Source organism: Sminthopsis crassicaudata, chromosome 1, assembly GCF_048593235.1.
Source record: "Sminthopsis crassicaudata isolate SCR6 chromosome 1, ASM4859323v1, whole genome shotgun sequence".
Classification (NCBI taxonomy): Eukaryota; Metazoa; Chordata; class Mammalia; order Dasyuromorphia; family Dasyuridae; genus Sminthopsis; species Sminthopsis crassicaudata.
The window spans coordinates 259275906-259292902 of record NC_133617.1 but is presented as its reverse complement, the minus strand read 5'-3'; the positions used below and the strand labels follow the sequence as shown (position 1 = coordinate 259292902).

The following is a 16997-nucleotide window of genomic DNA, read 5'->3' as shown; positions in this document are numbered from 1 at the left end:
GTTTAAATAAATAATTGAGAAAAGATCCTTGAATTTAGCAGTTAAGAGGTCTCATCTTTGTGAGAACAGTTTCAGGCTAGTAGTGTTATTACAAGTCAGATTGCAGAAGTTTAAGGGAATGGAGATGCTGGAAGAGACAATTCTTCTGGGAGTTTGGCTAAGAAAGGGAGATGATATATTGAATAGGGCTTGATAGAACAAAGTCAAAGCAAATATTTTTAAAGATGTAGAGACCTCTCTGTGTTTGTAAAGGGCAGAGAAGTAACCAGTGGATAAGAAGGCATGAATGATAACAATGATTAGGTGGACAAATTCTTAGAAAATGGCAGAGATAGAATCTAAAGTACCAGAAAAATTTTATCCATTCATTCATTCCATCACTGAAAGAGCAATAATAAGTAGGAATTGAAGTATGGAATAAGAAAGAAGAGAGAATGTGTCATATGACTTTGTGGAGAAGGAGGGGAAAAGATAAGGATAGTTTTGGAGGTGTGAGGAAAGAAAGAGAAAGTTTGGATAGCCATGTGGAAAAACACTGTTTTGATTCAGTCAGAGGACAAAAAAAAGAAAAAAAAAAAACTACTGTAGAGCAGCTAGGGTCCAATTGAATGTACATGTGCTTATAATAATGAATCTTGTTGCCATAGTTGTGACTTTTTTTCATAGCATTCACCACAAAATGAGCAAAGATGGTATAGAGGCATAATCCAGGTTTGGAATTTGATAAAACTTTACTGGCAAAGGAACAAGAGGACAGGGGTTCAAAATAAGATAAAGTATAAGATTAAGAATAAAAGGAAGGAAATGAGACCAAGATGGTAATGATATACTTGAAGAGTAGGGAAGTAGTAGTTGGTAAAGGCAAAAATAGATTTAGTGAAAGAGAGGTCTCAAGAATTCAACAATAGGAGCATTGTGGTCAGAGAATTTCAGAGTTTAGGATCAATAAAACAGAGAGATGATAATGAAGGTTGTGGGAGTTGAGGAGTTTGATGAAAATTGAGTTGCTGAGAGTTGTGTTTGAAGGGGGAGTCTGTACATGAAGTAAAGTTCCCAGGTATGAAACAGTTGTTATAGGAGAGAAGATCATACCAGGTGAAAAATTATTTGTGAATGGAGGGGAAATAAGCTAGAGGCCAGGAAATCAAAGTAGCAAGGATTTGAACCAAGTGATAAAGGTAGGGAAAGTAAAGCTCAAGAGTTTGAGAGAAGACAACAAAGGAACATTCTAGAAATAAGAACAAGGAGTAAGAAGACCATTTCCCTCCTGGCTCAGTAATTCAGGAAGCACATAGTAGATGGAGTTGGGGTGTATTTTCTGGGGAAAGCCAGGATTAATATTGTTAGTGTCCAAGTCTGAGATTTAGGAATTCTTATTTTTCCAGAAATAATTAGCTAATCAACATTTACGAGTCTTTTGTGGTAAGCAAAAGTTATAGTCATACAATATTTTGGTTTGAAAAGGATCTATAGCAGCATGGTTTGTGCCTTTATTTTCTGGAATGTGGGAGTTGGAGATGAAGATGGGGTGACATCTTGTTTGTAAATGCTAATTTTATTTTTATTTTTTTTCAGGGAATATCTTGGTAAACAACTACAGTCGGAACAACCTCAAACAGCTACTGCAAGAAGTTGAATAGTGATGTCAATTTTCAAAATTTCTAACTCTCCATACAGTGGCATAACTGGAGTGTGAATCTTAATATTTAGATTCAAGAATAAATGATTTTATTTGTAATATTCACCTCCTGTTATGCAGATATTTCTTCTCCCTAGTTTTCTTTCTTTCTTCAATTGTCTCCTAGTGAAAATGATTATCTGTTAAATTGTATCATTTGAATACTTTTAATAGTTCCCTTTTAAATAGCTAATTCTTTCTCTATCTGCAAAAATATAGCTGTTAAATGTATTGTCTTTGTTTTCTATATTTATTGTTGTCTTGAAATGAAAAAAACTATTAAAAGTTATACATTCCAGAGTATTCTTGTCAAAACATCTTCTCCAACTATTTTTCTTATTCCTGCCTTTTCAGAAACAGAATGTTTGAAATATCTCCCTTCTGCTTTAGAATCATTATCTATTTATCCCAGAATAGATCCTTAAAAAGTTATGGTAAAGTGATTAATACAAAGAAAATTTTTGCCTCTTTTAGATATTTACACAGAATGGTCAGTTTTAAAAGTTGGGCTTCAAAAATGGGTAGGGATTCAACAAAAGGAAGAGGACATTTCAGGAAGAGTGAATAAATGGTATGGGCAAAATCTTTGGAATAAAGAGTGGACAGAGGAAGCTTAGGCAGGATAGAAAATAGTCCCAATTTGAGTGGAGCATATATATTCTATAAATGAGAATAACATGAGAAATCAAGAAAAAAAGGGTGACTCATGATTGTAGGAGATAGTAAAGAGTAATTTTAGGAGTTAGGAAAATGGCATTATTAAAATGATGTATTAGAAAGATTTACTTGGTAACCTTAAAGAATTTGATGTCATGGAGACATTAAAAGGTTATTGTCTGAACTAAAAAAGACCAGAAATTTGAGTCTTGATGGTGAGAGTTGAAAGAATGAAAATGAATATGATTGCCAATAGGAAAATAATTCTCATTTCAGCTTCACAGTAGCCCAATGAAGTAAATTCTACAGATGCTATCATCCTCATTTTATAGCTGCAGGAACTTGGGCTTAGTGAATTTAATTGACTTGGCTGTGGTCATATAACCAGTAAGTATGTATGATACCCTTTCTTTACTTAAAAGGTGAGCAGTCTTTCTACTTATATTGTCCTGCCTCTCAATGAACAAATGTGGTTTGGAGTCTAGAAAAAAAATTTTTTCCATAGAGATGGGGGGGAGGCCCTGGACTTGTGATTTCAATGACACAGAGAACTTCTAGGTGGGAAAACACCTTCTACAAATTCAGGTGATTGGTCCAAGAGAGCACTGAGAATTTGTGATTTGCCTAGGATCACATAGCTAATGTAATGAGGTAGAGGCAGCAGGTCTTGACTCCAAATTTTCCTGGCTTTAAGATCCTTTCTTTTCTCCATTATACCAAATGTTATTTCTCTAGTTATAGGCAAACATTTTTAATGTTAATTTTTAGTTCTCAATTTAATGAACACCTACCCATCCCTCAAAAAGACATTTTCGTATACAAATAGAACAGAAAGAGAATGTTATATGAAATTGTGGGTCTTTATTTACATTGCTTGCTTTAAAAAAGATCTATAGAATAAATGTTATTTTCAAAGCTATCCTGTTTATTTTACTTCTGTACATTTTCAAAAATACTTTTGTGACCAATTTCTCTTTCTTTTTTCTTTTTCTAACCATTGTTAGCTTCCTTCTTCCTTCTTTATATATGTTCCACCTCTACCCCACCCTGATAAAGCAAAAAAAAGAAAAGAAAAGAAAAGAAAAGCACAATCCTTATAACATAAATTCACACATTTTCCACAACCCAAAATGCATATGATATTCTGCATCTTGAGTCTATCATACCCACTCTGGATCACATGCTTCATTAATCTGCTTTGCATATATCATCTCATTGATAGTGTTTTTCAAGTTGTTTTTCTTTATGGAATTGTTACTTTGTAAATTTTTTTCCTTCCATTCATTTCACAGTGGAGCAGTTCATATAAGTCCTCCCCAAGTTTTTATGAAACCATCATTTTCTTCTGTGTAATAATATTCTTTTACATTCATGTGTTATAATTATTTGTTCAACCTTCTTCTGACTGATGGCTCTCTTTCCTTACCTCCTTTCTTCTTATTATTTAATACCAAAAAACCCTGGTGTAAATATTTTTGTTTTGATGAGTCTTCTTTTTTTGATTTTTGTTGGGTGGAGTCCTAGTAATGTTATGAGAGTCAAAAAAAAGTATGCACAGCTCAGTGACTTTTGAGGTACAATTACAAATTGCTTTCCAGCATGGCTGGATGAGTGACATTTCCACTCACAGTAGTCTCTCCAGTTATCATTTTCCTTTTTTTGTCCTCTTTACAAATTCAAAGAATATGAAGTGAAACTTCAGGGCTGTTTTAATTTGTATTAATTTAATTAATAATAATTTTGGGACTTTTCTTTTTTTAATTATAGCTTGTATAATTTGACCTGTATATATGTTCAGTTCCTTTCACTAGCTATTCTAGTTCTAGCTCTATTCTAGTTATCACTGTTATTCTTACATTTTTAAATTAACTCCATAGATAGCATGGTCTAAATGTCTCAGTGCAATTTTATGCTTGTAAAATTTTGAATCAAAACTTATTTATACCAGTTTTCTTTTTTTTTTAATAGTTAAAGGCCATTAAAGCTTAAATTTATTCCAAGACTTTTGGAGTACCATATATCAGATCTTTCTTTGTAGATGAACTGGCTACAAAGTTTTTTTTTTATATTGTTAATAATGTCCTTTAACTACATTAGTTTTAGTCATGTTTTAGAAAATAAATTTGGATGTCACTTAAACAATTTTCAGCCTTCTTTTGAAAAAAAAACAGATCTTTTTAATGTACAAAGATTGGGAATCATTTTTTCCTTTGAAAATAATCTTTCAGATTTGGCAAATTATTCTTCTTAGATTTATAACTTCAAGCACCTTAAATGTCTTGATTTGTGTTGTGAACATGTTGCACATAACTTATGCTTAATGAGCTTTTAGAAGCTTTTGATATGCATCCATACTGGCATCTACAATAACTGTTATCCTTGCCAGATATGCCAGTACAGCCCAGAATTTCTCATCATTTCTTCTATTTACTCACAAGCTGCAAAGTCATTGCCAAGTAAGTCTGAATAGATTCTATAGTTTGTCAACATATTTTCTAAATTTATATATTTATTCTTTTTTATTATTATATTAATTTTAAAATTGTGTGTTTCAAGTTCTTTTCTTCCAGCCCTTCCCCTAACCATTCAGAAGGCAAACAATTATGACAACCCATCATACATATGAAGTCATGTAAAACATATGTCTATATTTGTCAATATATTTAAAATTGTTTATCTCTTTCATTGTTATGTCATGTTCCTTGCTCACCATCATTTGTTTCCTGTCTGGATAGTCACTGTATGTTGTAGAAATCTTTTATTTTCTCTAAAGGCAACAGATTTTTCTTAAAGCTTCAAGACTTTTCATACTTCTAGCCAGCAGTGGCAGCAGTCTATTAATCTTGCTCATCAGAAATCCAGACTCTTCAACAAGCAATACCATATGATATTTCCCAGCCATTTTTTCTTCCCACCATTCTCCCATATTCTCTCATCTTTCTAATTGCTGCCTATATAAATTCTGCTTAAGATAGTATTAACTTTCTTGGCTGTCAATTTTTAACTTAGGGCAGGTAGGTGGTGCAGTGGATAGAGCAGCAGCCCTGAAGTCAAGGGGATCTGAATTCAAATGTGACCTCAGACACTTAACATTTTCTAGTTGTGTGACTCTGGGCAAGTCACTTAACCCCAATTGTCTCAAAAAAAAAAATCAGTCAAACAATTTTTTTTTTTTTTTTAAATGAGGCTGGGGTTAAGTGACTTGTCCAGAGTCACACAACTAGGAACTGTTAAGTGTCTGAGATCACATTTGAACTCGGGTCCTCCTGAATTCAGGGCTGGTGCTCTATCCACTGCTGCCCCCTCAATCAAATTTTTAACTTAACCCTGTGATGTAAATGCTTGCCAAACTTCAAAGCACTATTAATGGAAGTGATGAATGGGATTAGTTTCTAGGCAGCTATGTGACATAGTGAATAGAATACTGGGCTAGAATTCTGAGAGACTCAATCTGTTCTCAGACATTTAATACCTGTGTGATCCTTTCACTTTGCCCATCTGTAAAATGAGCTGGAACTGGAGAGGGAAATGGGAAACTACTTCATTATTTTTGCCAAGAAAACCCCAGATGGGGTCATGAAGAATTGGACACTGAACAAGATCAAGGGTTAATTTTGATGATGTTGATATTTCAGGAGTAGCTTTGGAGGTTCACTGTAACTCTACTACTAATCCATAAACTAATTCACTGTCCATCAATCCTGTCTTTACAGCCTGGCAATAAAGATATCATCTGTTTTACCTTGAGGAGGCAGAAAATGGCTTCAGGAATTGCAAATGTTGATATTTCAGATTGGGGCCTCCTAAATATGTATGCTTGGCCTTCTTTTTAAATTAGGTGTCAAATTATCAGGAGAATTAAAAGTTACTTCTTTGATAAAATTCCTTTTGTGATATTTTTAAACTAGTTCTTAGAAGCTGTAAATTGACTTGATAGAAGTTATTTCCTTTGTAAAATCTGTACAACTCTTCTCAGTCCACCCTAGGTAGGTGACCTGAAATTGTAGTGGACAGCAAAAATGCCTGTTTTACATCTGTCTTTGTTGCAGTGCCCCAATATGAGTCCAGTGGTGCCTTCTGTGGGTCTGAGACCTTTGTCTTGCTCTGGTATACATCCTTTTCCTAGGTGCTGGAATAAGCAGACCTGTTCTTGACTGGACCCCATCCCCAATGTCTACATATTTTCCTGTCTGTCTCTTGCAAACCTAGACCAGACAGAGGACTCACTGTGATTTTTTTCTCACCTTTATTTCCTTTCAAAATTTGATCTGGTAAATTTTCTAGATGTTTATAGGAGTTTGTGGAAGGAAGCTCACTGCATTCCTTCCTAGCACTCCACCATCTTAGCTCCCTTCCCTCTTCTTCCTTTTAAAGTCAGACTTCTAACAAAAATCCTTGCCTCTATGTTTTTACTTCCCACTTTTTCAACCTTTGAGCCTCACTCCTTTTATGTGGAGATATCACATGATTCGGTGCTGGGTTCTGCCCTTCTTTACATGTATGTGCTTTATTTTGGTAATATCAACTTCAGTGGATTAAAATAGCATCTGTGTATAAATGACTCTGAAATCTATTCAGCCTTTATCTCTTCTGATTACCAATACTGCAAGATTAATTGCTTTCTGGTCATTTCAACCCAGATGTCTAATAGGAATGTTAGATTCAACATTTTTGAAACAGAATTTGTTATTCCTCTCCACTCTCCAACCTAGTCCTCAGAGTTAACATTCATTCTCCCCGGCTCCTAGTAGACTTAAAATTTCAAAGTCATCTTCAATGTTTCACTCTCCCTACCACTCCCATATCCTAGTTTTGTTGATTATATTTCTACAGTATCTCTTGCAGCCATCTTCTTTTCTTCTTTCTTCCCTCTAACATAACCAACTCATTTTTGACCTTCATCACCTTCAGTTGGCATTATAAAATAACCTAATTCCTTACCATGTCAATTCTTTTCAAGAATCTAAAAAGACATCCCTATTGCTTGTAAGTAAAATGAGATTTTTGCTTTGTAGAATCTGACTGCAGGTTCCTTACACATCACTCTTCCCTTAAAGCATTTGCAATCTAGCTTAGTGGCCTTCCTTGATATTCCAGGTCCATAAAATCATATCACTGTTCTGCCTTTGTAGGGATCTCCTCTTTGTCTCTCTCTACCTCTCCAAAGTACTCCCTGATTATCTATTTCACTTGCAACAGCTAACTCCCTTACCTCTCACAAGACTTCTGTTCTAAGTTCCTTGGTTGTTAATGCTTCTCTCCCCCATGCCCAATGATTTTGTATTTATTTTGTATGCATTTTGCATTTATTTATCTGTGAATGTATTCTGTCCACCAAGGAGACTATAAACTCTTTGTATCCCCCAACACCTAACAGTATGGTAAGATAGGAGGGACTTGTTAATAACTTACAATGTTGCAGATCTTTAATGTTTGGCAAAGTGCTTTACAAATCTCATTTTATCCTTATAGGACTCTGGAAAGTGAGTGTTTTTATTATCTCCATTTTATAGATGAGGAAATTGAAGCTGACATAGGTTCAGTGACTTATATGATCCAACTAATAAATGTCTGAGGGTGGAATTGAACTAAGGCCTTGACTTCAGCTCCATTTACTTTGCCATCAACCTATTCCTTAAATATCCCTTAAATCCATTCTACAATTGATCAAGGAATAGAAGTCGCTATAGTTTGTTGATTCCATTATTTTCTTTTGTTCAGAATTAGGATATTTAAGCTTTTAAATCTTGAACCACCTCTCCCATTCTCAATAGCCTTATAAAGATCACTAACAAGTAATTTAATAATCATATTCTGTACCTAATTCATTCAGTTGAATGTGGTAACTTGGATAGGTCAAGGATAGAATCCTAGTACTCCCTTATTTTCTCCCTACTTATCTTAGGTATAACCTTCCTATTAGCCCTTTTTAAAATTGTTTTGTTCTTTACAATCTCTTCAATGTAGAAACAGAAGCAAAATATAGATTGAGGAATAGTGTCTTCTCTCTGACTATGTTGTTCTAGCCTTTCTCTGATTCCTTTCTTTACCTCAATCTTCCTAAAATAAACAATTAAAAAAAAAGTAAACCTTTTAATTTTTGTTTTGCTCACCAACTTCAATTCATTTTGAATTTTAGCCCTTGGTAACATTTTGTAAGATAGTTTCACACTTTTGTATTGTGGCAGTGAAGGATAAAATGACTGAGGAAATAAAGGTTCCAGCTTCTGAGCACATTGGATTATTAAAAATTGTATGCCAATTGCATTACAAATTGGGACCAAGCTTTCTCACTTTTGGCACTAGACTCCCCCAAAATAGGGGGAGGAAGGTTTTTTATGTATTAAAAGAGTTGATCTATAAGACAGTTTAATTAACCAAGATACAAACTAGGGAATCTGATTACTAATTAGAAGAGGGATTTTCCAAGTTGGAAGGGAAAAGTGAAAAGATGTAATTCCCTGAAATCAGAAAAAAGGTGTCCTCTTCCTCCTTTCCCTCAAGTGTTTATTCAATTAAAGGAAATTGGAAATAATAACTGATTTGCTTAGCATGAGGCCAGTTTTCAGATAAGACATATGGGTTGCATGAGATGTATATCTGAAAAAATATTGCATCTGTCTAGTTCTCACTAGGTTTTTGGTTAGTATAAACTAGGCTCTTTTAAGATTAAGTGAGCCAGCTTCCTAAGCAGGACTAGGTTCAAATAATGCAGTAAAGTTTTCTAACTTCCCACAATTGAAGTTTAGAAAATAAATTGAATAAGACCTATAATTGACTACAAAGGAACAATATAGGTGACATATTTTAAAATTTTTCAGATGACATAAAGTTTGCAGTTGAAACAGCTAAAACATTTTAAGGATAGATAGTATAGGAAAAGACCTTAAGCTTGGAATTTAATAGGAGCACATCTAAACACACGTTCAAAAAGTCACTTTCACAAATACAGAGATTATTCAGCAGTTTGTTTTTTTAAATAACCTGAGATTTTTAGTGGACTTAAGTTTATTCTGGCAATCTTCTACCAATTGCCTTGCCATCTTGAACAGAGACCATACCCCAGAGGGTGTACATGAGAACTTTTTCTAGTGTCCCTGTTATCTTGATTGATGAGTTATGGCCTCACATGCCTACCTCCTTGCTTTTTTATGGACCATAAGATTACTAAAATCTTGACTCAACTTTGATTGTTACACATATGTTGTATATTTGTTTATAGCCATGTGTGTAGTACATTTTTAACTGATTACTTTAATGAATTTCTTGTCTCCTGTTAATTTCTGGGACCCTTTATTATTATTCTTTTTCCTATGTTATAGCTATAGTTACTATCTGTGGCATATTCCATGGCTGATGTAAGTAGAAGATTTTCTCTTTTAATCTGATGCTTTTTCATTTATATTTGTGAATCTCTAATCAAATCCTGAACAGTGCTCAACAGTTAAATTATATTTCTGGAGAAGAACCCATCATTCCTATACTTTATACCTTGGTTCAGCTTCAGAAACTGATTTTTTAACAAGCTGTTAGCAATCCTAGTTTTCTCTTTTAGAGCTTTTTGCCTTTAATTGGCAGCAATGATGTCCACCTGTGTCCATAAGATTTTTTTTCTTAAATTTTATTTTGTATTATAGTTTTTTATATACAAAATATATGCATGTGTAATTTTTCAACATTGACTCTTGCAAAACTTTCTGTTTCAACTTTTCCCTTCCTTTGCCCCACCTCCTCCCCTAGATGGCAGGTAGTCTCATAATGTTAAATATGTTAAAGTATATATATATATATATATATATATATATATATATATATATATATATATATATATATATATATATATATATATATATATATATATATATATATATATATATATATATATACACACACACACATATACATATACACACACATATACATATACACACATTTATACAGTTATCTTGTTGCACAGGAAAGATTGGATTTAGAAAGAAGGTAAAAATAACCTGAGAAGAAAAAAAAAGTGCAAGCAAACATTAACAGAAAGAGTGGAAATGTTATGTTGTAGTCTATACTCATTTCCCAGTGTTCTTTCTCTGGGTGTATCTGGTTCTGGTATCTGGAACTAATTTGGATCTTCTCATTGTTGTTGAGAGCCACGTCCATCAGAATTGATCATTATCCATAAGATTTTTAAATTGTTTCCTGTGACCTCATAATTTTTAGAATACTTTGCAGATTTCTCCTGGTAGGATCATTTATGGCAAGAAGCATCAGAATTGAGAAGTAATCATTTAACTGGACAAGTTTGGTGAGGTTTTCTGTCACAGAATAAATCCAGAATTCCTGCTCTGCTGACCCCACTCTACCAGTGGGTGAGTTCTTCAATGACAAAACTTTTTCTAGAAATAATCTAAAAGATTACTGATCTCTCTTATTGTTATCAGACCAAGAAGTATCTGTTTCAAAACTGCTCAGGAGGAAATCACCAATTACCACTATTTATCTCTTTTTCCTTTTGCTTTTCCTGGATGACATTTCACCAGACAACACTTAGGAATCCATGTCATCATTCCTTTGAAAATAAGCAGATGCATTATTGTACTTAAGATGGTGTCAAGAAACCAGGAAGTTGTTTAAGTGCTTTCCCTGTTTCCTTTGGAAAGAACTTGAAATCAAGCCTCTGAATAGATTTTTAGAATTCTGTAAAGAGATCGAATGAAATAATTTTCTAGCTCAAGATAGCTTGCAAGGTTTTTAGTAAAGTAGTCTCACTTGATTGAAAGGAGAGTGCAGCTGGTCAAGCTAGAGACAAGCTAGTGGGAAGATCTTAGCCACAGCACAGATTAGTAACCAAAACCTCACAGTGCTGGCTTAAAGTACTGAATAATTGTGAAACCTCCAGTCCCAGTGCAGAAAACAAATTGTAAGGCTCAGACACCAGTAAACAATAGGCAGTACTAAATTAGACTAGCCCAATGCTGTGAGCAAGTCACAAAATACCAGATGACCCAGGGCTCAAAGGCAAATTTCAAAGCACTGCAGAGCTCAAAAATGCACAAGGAGCTTGGGACACAAGCTTGACACAAGTGCCTCCTGTGCCCCAAGACCAGAGGACAATTTTAAAAGCCACAAAATAGGCAAAGAAAAGAAAGGAAAGAAAATGAGCAAGAAACAAAAGAACCCTGACCATAGAAATTACTATGATGATAGGGAAGGTCAAAGCACCAAATCATAAGAACAAAATGCCTACATTAAAACCACCGAGGGAGATATGAATTGGTTTCAAGTCCAAAGAGCCTTCTTGGAAGAACACAAAAAGAATTTTAAGAGTCAAATGAGAGAAAAGAAAAACTGGGAAAAGAAATGGGAATTATGCAAGAGAGAGTCAACAGCTTGGAAAAGGCAGGACAAAAATTAACTGAAGAAAGCAATTACTCAAAAAATATAATTGGTCAAATGCAAAAAAATCCACTGAAGAATTCTTTTTAAAAGTAGCATTAGTCAAATGGAAAAGGACTTACAAAAGCTAACTGAAGAAAATCATACATTTAAAAACTAGAATTTGGCATATGGAACCTATTGACTCTATGAAACATCCAAAAATAGTCAAAAGAAATCAGAGAGATACACACAGAGTAAAAGTAAAAGCCTGAAGCAGAATATATTATGCTTTAGTTGAAGTAAGAAAAAGAGCAAGGGGTAGCAGTCTTGATTTCAGCCAAAACTAAAGCAAAAATAGATTTAATTAAAAGAAACAAGATATCATAGACAAGTAATAGCAGTAATAAATATATGCACCAAGTAGCATAGATTTCAAATTTATAAGAGAAAAAGTTAAATGAAACTACTCTAGAGGGAAACCTCAATCTCCCCTTCTCAGAAGTAGATATTAGATAACCACAAAATAAAGAAGAACAAGAACTTAAATAATTGAAGTGAATAGAATTTTAGAAAATTTAAATATGATAGACCTCTGGAGTAAATTGAATGAGAATAGAAATATGTCTTTTTTTCTCAGCAGTATGTGCTACCTTCACAAAAACTAACCATGTATTAAGAGCATTAAAAATATCACAATCAAATGCAGAAGGGCAGAAATATTAAATGCATCTTTAACAGATCATGAAGTAATAAAAATTATATACCAATAAAGGGCCCTGAAAAGATAAACCAAGACTAATTAAAAATTAATCTAATCCAAAAAAATGATTTCATCAAGACATCACAGAAGCAATCAATAATTTCATCAAAGAGAATAGCAATAATGAGACATCATATCAAAACTTAATATAGCCAAAGTTCTTAAGGGAATTTAAATGTAAACATGAATAAAGTAGAGAAAGAGCAGATTAATAAATTGGGCATGCAAATAAAAAAACTAGAAAAAGAACATTAAAAAATCCCCCATTAAATATCAATTTAGAAATTCTTAAAGGAGAGATTAATAAAATTGAAAGTTAGAAAATTATTGAACTAATATATAAAACTAAAAACTGGCTTTATGGGGAAAAAGCCCAATGAGATATTAGTTAATTTGATTTTAAAAAATCATGAATAAAAAAGATGAATTCATCACTAATGGAGAATTAAAACAATATTGAGGAGCTATTTTGCCCAACTGTATGCCATTAAATCTGACAATCTAAGTGAACTTGATAGATGTTTACAAAATTATAAATTTCCTTGATTAACAAGAAAAAAAATTAACTATTTTAGAAAAAGAAATTGAACAAGCCATCAATGAATCCCCTAAGGAAAACCTGTGGGGTGACTGTGGTGGCGAGAGGTGGAGCCCAGATGTCAGAGAGGACACATGCTTCTTTCTGAGCTCTCTTACTACCCTCACAGTTATTATGAAATTTAACCTCAGAAATAGCACTGAACTGGCAGAACCCACAAATAATTGGGAGTGCAGCAAATTACCAGAGGAAGATAATTTTGAAGATCTCCAGAAAAGGTCTGTTTTGGTGGTGGGAGAGGAGAAGGCCAGGTGCGGGCAGAGGGGCAAAGCACAAAGGCCAGCGTACACTGAGCAGACTCGGGGCTGGGTGAGGTTTCCATGTAAGAATCTACTGGGAAGACTTATCACAGTGTTGGCTTCTCTGCCCTGGTTGCAAGCCAGTAGATCAAGAGAAAAATTATAAGACATCCAATACAAAGGGAAAAGGTAAAGAGTAAACCCTCAAATGCTGGAGTCTCACATGACCTGACCAAGCCCACCCAGCATCAGGAGGGACTCTGCACTTTCCCAGTGGAGCCACTGTGGTTCTGTTACTGCTTCACACTGCCTGTAGGGGAGGCCTGGAAAGCCTTTCTTGCCTTAAAAGCAGATCCCAACTTAAAAAAAAAAAAAAAAAAAAAAAAAAAAAAAAAAGTGAAAAGGCAAAGCGAGCTTTAACTATAGATAGCTTCTATAGGGAAAGAGAACAATAGATTTAAAACCCTGAGGAGACTAAAAGCAGATTGTCTCCAGATGAAACCCCGAAGGGGGATATGACCTGGTTCCTACCTCACAAGGCGCTCCTGGAAGAAATTAAAAAGGATCTTAAAAGGGAACTAGTGGAAAAATGGGGAAAGAAAGGAAAACATTGTAAGAGGGTTCGGAAAAGGCATATAACTCATTAAAAGATAAAGTGGGGGGAAAAACTCCCTGAAAAAAAAAATGAATTGGAAAAGATAAACTCCCAGGAAAACAGAAGTTGTGAATTGGAAAAAGAAAATAAGTCCTTAAAAAAATTATGAAATGGAAAAAACATGCAATAGAACAAAACAACTCATTTGAAAACTCATTTGGACAAATAGAAAAAGAAGTTTAAAAAAGTAAATGAAAATGTCATTAAAAATCAGAACTGAACAAGTGGAAATGAATGACTCAGTGAGACATCAAGAATCAGTCAAGCAAAACCAAAAAAGAAAAAAAAAAGAAAAAAATGTTAAATACCTAATTGGGAAAATAACAGACCTGGAAAACAGATGTAGGAGAGATAATCTAAGGATTATTGGACTCCCTGAAAGCCATGATGAAAAAAAGAGACTAGACACTTTTTCAGGAAATCAAAGAGTCAGAAGGTAAAATACCCATTGAAAGAATTCACTGAACACCTCCTGAAAGAGACCCCAAAATTAAAACTCCAAGGAATGTTGTGGCTAAATTTCAGAACTGTCAGACCAAGGAAGAAGTATTACAAGCCACCAGAAAAAAACAATTCAAATACCAAGGAGCCACAATAAGGATTATTCAGGATCTAGCAGCTTCCACATTAAGGGATCAAAGGGCCTAGAATCTGATATTCTGAAAGGCTAAGTAATTGGGATGCAGCCAAGAAGAAACTATCCCCAAAACTCAACATTTTCTTTTAGGGAAGAAGATGGGTATTCAATGAAACAGATGAATTCTATTTATTTCTGATGAAAAAAACAGAGCTAAACAACAACAAAAAAATTGACCTCAAAACATAGTACTCAAGAGAAGCATAAAAAGGTAAAAAAAAAAAAAAAAAAAAAAAAAAAAAAAAAACCCAACAACTCTGGAGAACTGTATTTCTGTAATGGGTATACAAAGAGAGTACATGTATAATTTGATCTTACTGTTATAATATGAAAAAGGAGCTAGAGGTGGAAAGGGGAATGTACCAGAAAAGGGAAAAGTGGAGGAAAAAAGGTAAATTACATCTCAAAAAGATGGAAAGGAAACCTATTGTATTTGAGGGAAAGAAGGGTGGGGGATGAACATTGTATGAATCTTATTCATCAGATTTGGCTCAAAGAGAAAATATTACATAATCTGGTTTACAGAGAAACTTCTCTCACCTTACTGAAAAGAGAAAAGGGAAGGGGTAGGCTAAATAGAAAGGAAGACAGAAATAGTAGAGGAAAGGTATGAGAAAGGGGGAGGGCTGTCTGAAGCAAGTGGTGCCCATGAGCTAAATAATGGGGAGGGGGCAAGGGGAAAGTGAAAGAGAAAAGTATAATCTGGGAATAATAAGATGGTAGGAAATACAGAATTAGCAGTTTTAACCATAAATGTGAATGGGGTGAACTCTCCCATAAAGCAGAAATGGATAGCAGACTGGATTAAAAACCAGAATCATACAATATGTTGTTTGCAGGAAACACATTTAAAGTAGGGTAATACATACACATTAAAAATAAAAGGCAGGAGCAGAATCTACTATGCTTCAGGTGAAGTAAAAAAGCAGGGGTAGTCATCCTGCTCTCAGATCAAGCAAAAGTAAAAATTGATCTAATTAAAAGAGAAAAGGAAGGAAACTATATCTTGCTAAAGGGTACTATAGATAATGAAGCAATATCAATACTAAACATATATGTACCAAGTGGTATGGCATCTAAATTCCTAAAGAAGTTGAGAGTTGTAAGAAGAAATAGAAAGCAAAACTATAATAATGGGAGATCTCAACCTTGCACTCTCAAAACTAGATAAATCAAACCACAAAATAAATGAGAGAAGTTAAAGAGGTAAATAGAATACTAGAAAAGTTAGGTATGATAAATCTTTGGAGAAAATTGAATGGAGACAGAAAGGAGTACACTTTCTTCTCGGCAGTTCATAGAACCTATACAAAAATTGACCATATATTAGGACATAAAGACCTCAAAATCAAATGCAGAAAGTAGTAATTGCATTCTTTTCAGATCATGATGCAATAAAAGGTATATTCAACAAAAAAGCCAGGGGAAAGTAGACTAAAAGGTAATTGGAAACTAAATCTCATCCTAAAGGATGAATAAGTGAAACAGCAAATCATAGACACAATAATTTCATCCAAGAGAATATAATGAGACAACATACAAAAATTTATGGGATGCAGCCAAAATGGTCATGGGGAAATTTTTTATCTCTAGAGGCTTACTTGCATAAAACAGAGAAAGAGAAGATCAATGAATTGGGGTTGCAACTAAAAAAGCTAGAAAAAGAGCAAATTAACACCCCCCCCCAATCAAATACTAAACTTCTAAAAATAAAAGGAGAGATTAATAAAGTTGAAAGTAAAAAAAAAAAAAAACCACTATTGAATTAATAAATAAAACTAAGAGTTGGTTTTATGAAAACAATAAAATATATAAACCTTTGATAAATTTGATTAGAAAAAGGAAAGAGGAAAATCAAATTGTTATTCTTAAAAATGAAAAGAGAGAACTTAACACTAAAGAGGAAATTAGAGCAATAATCAGTAGTTACTTTGCCCAACTTTATGCCAATAAATTCGATAACCTAAGTGAAATGGAGGAATACCTACAAAAATAAAGGTTGACCAGATTAACAGAGGAGGAAGTAGCTTAAATAGTCCCATTTTAGAAAAAAGAATAGCTCTTAATCAACTACCTAAGAAAAATTCCCCAGGACCAGATAGATTTACATGTGAATTCTACCAAACATTTAAAGAATTAATTCTAATACTATATAAACTATTTGAACAAATAGGGAATGAAGGACTCCTACCAAAATTTTTTATGACACTGACATGTTACTGATATCTAAACCAGGTAGGATGAAAACAGAGAAAGAAAATTATAGACCAATCTCCCTAATGAATATTGATGCAAAAATCTTAAATAAAATATTAGCAAAGAGATTACAGAAAATCATGCCCAGGATAATACATGGGATTTATACCAGAAATGCAGGGCTCTTTCAATATTAGGAAAACTATTA

The 16997-nt window shown here is 33.8% G+C and overlaps 1 protein-coding gene across 5 annotated transcripts in view; it reads left to right on the top strand.

Annotated features, from left to right (window-relative positions):
- ATP6V1H (ATPase H+ transporting V1 subunit H) overlaps positions 1 to 1993 on the top strand; it is a 106349-nt gene extending 104356 nt beyond the window's left edge. For all 5 annotated transcript variants that reach the window (XM_074278323.1, XM_074278332.1, XM_074278349.1 and 2 more), the window contains one exon: positions 1576 to 1993. In XM_074278323.1, coding sequence (XP_074134424.1) covers positions 1576 to 1636 — 61 coding nt within the window. In that variant the 3' untranslated portion in view covers positions 1637 to 1993. The remainder of the gene's footprint in view (positions 1 to 1575) is intronic.
- Positions 1994 to 16997: the final 15004 nt, after the last annotated feature.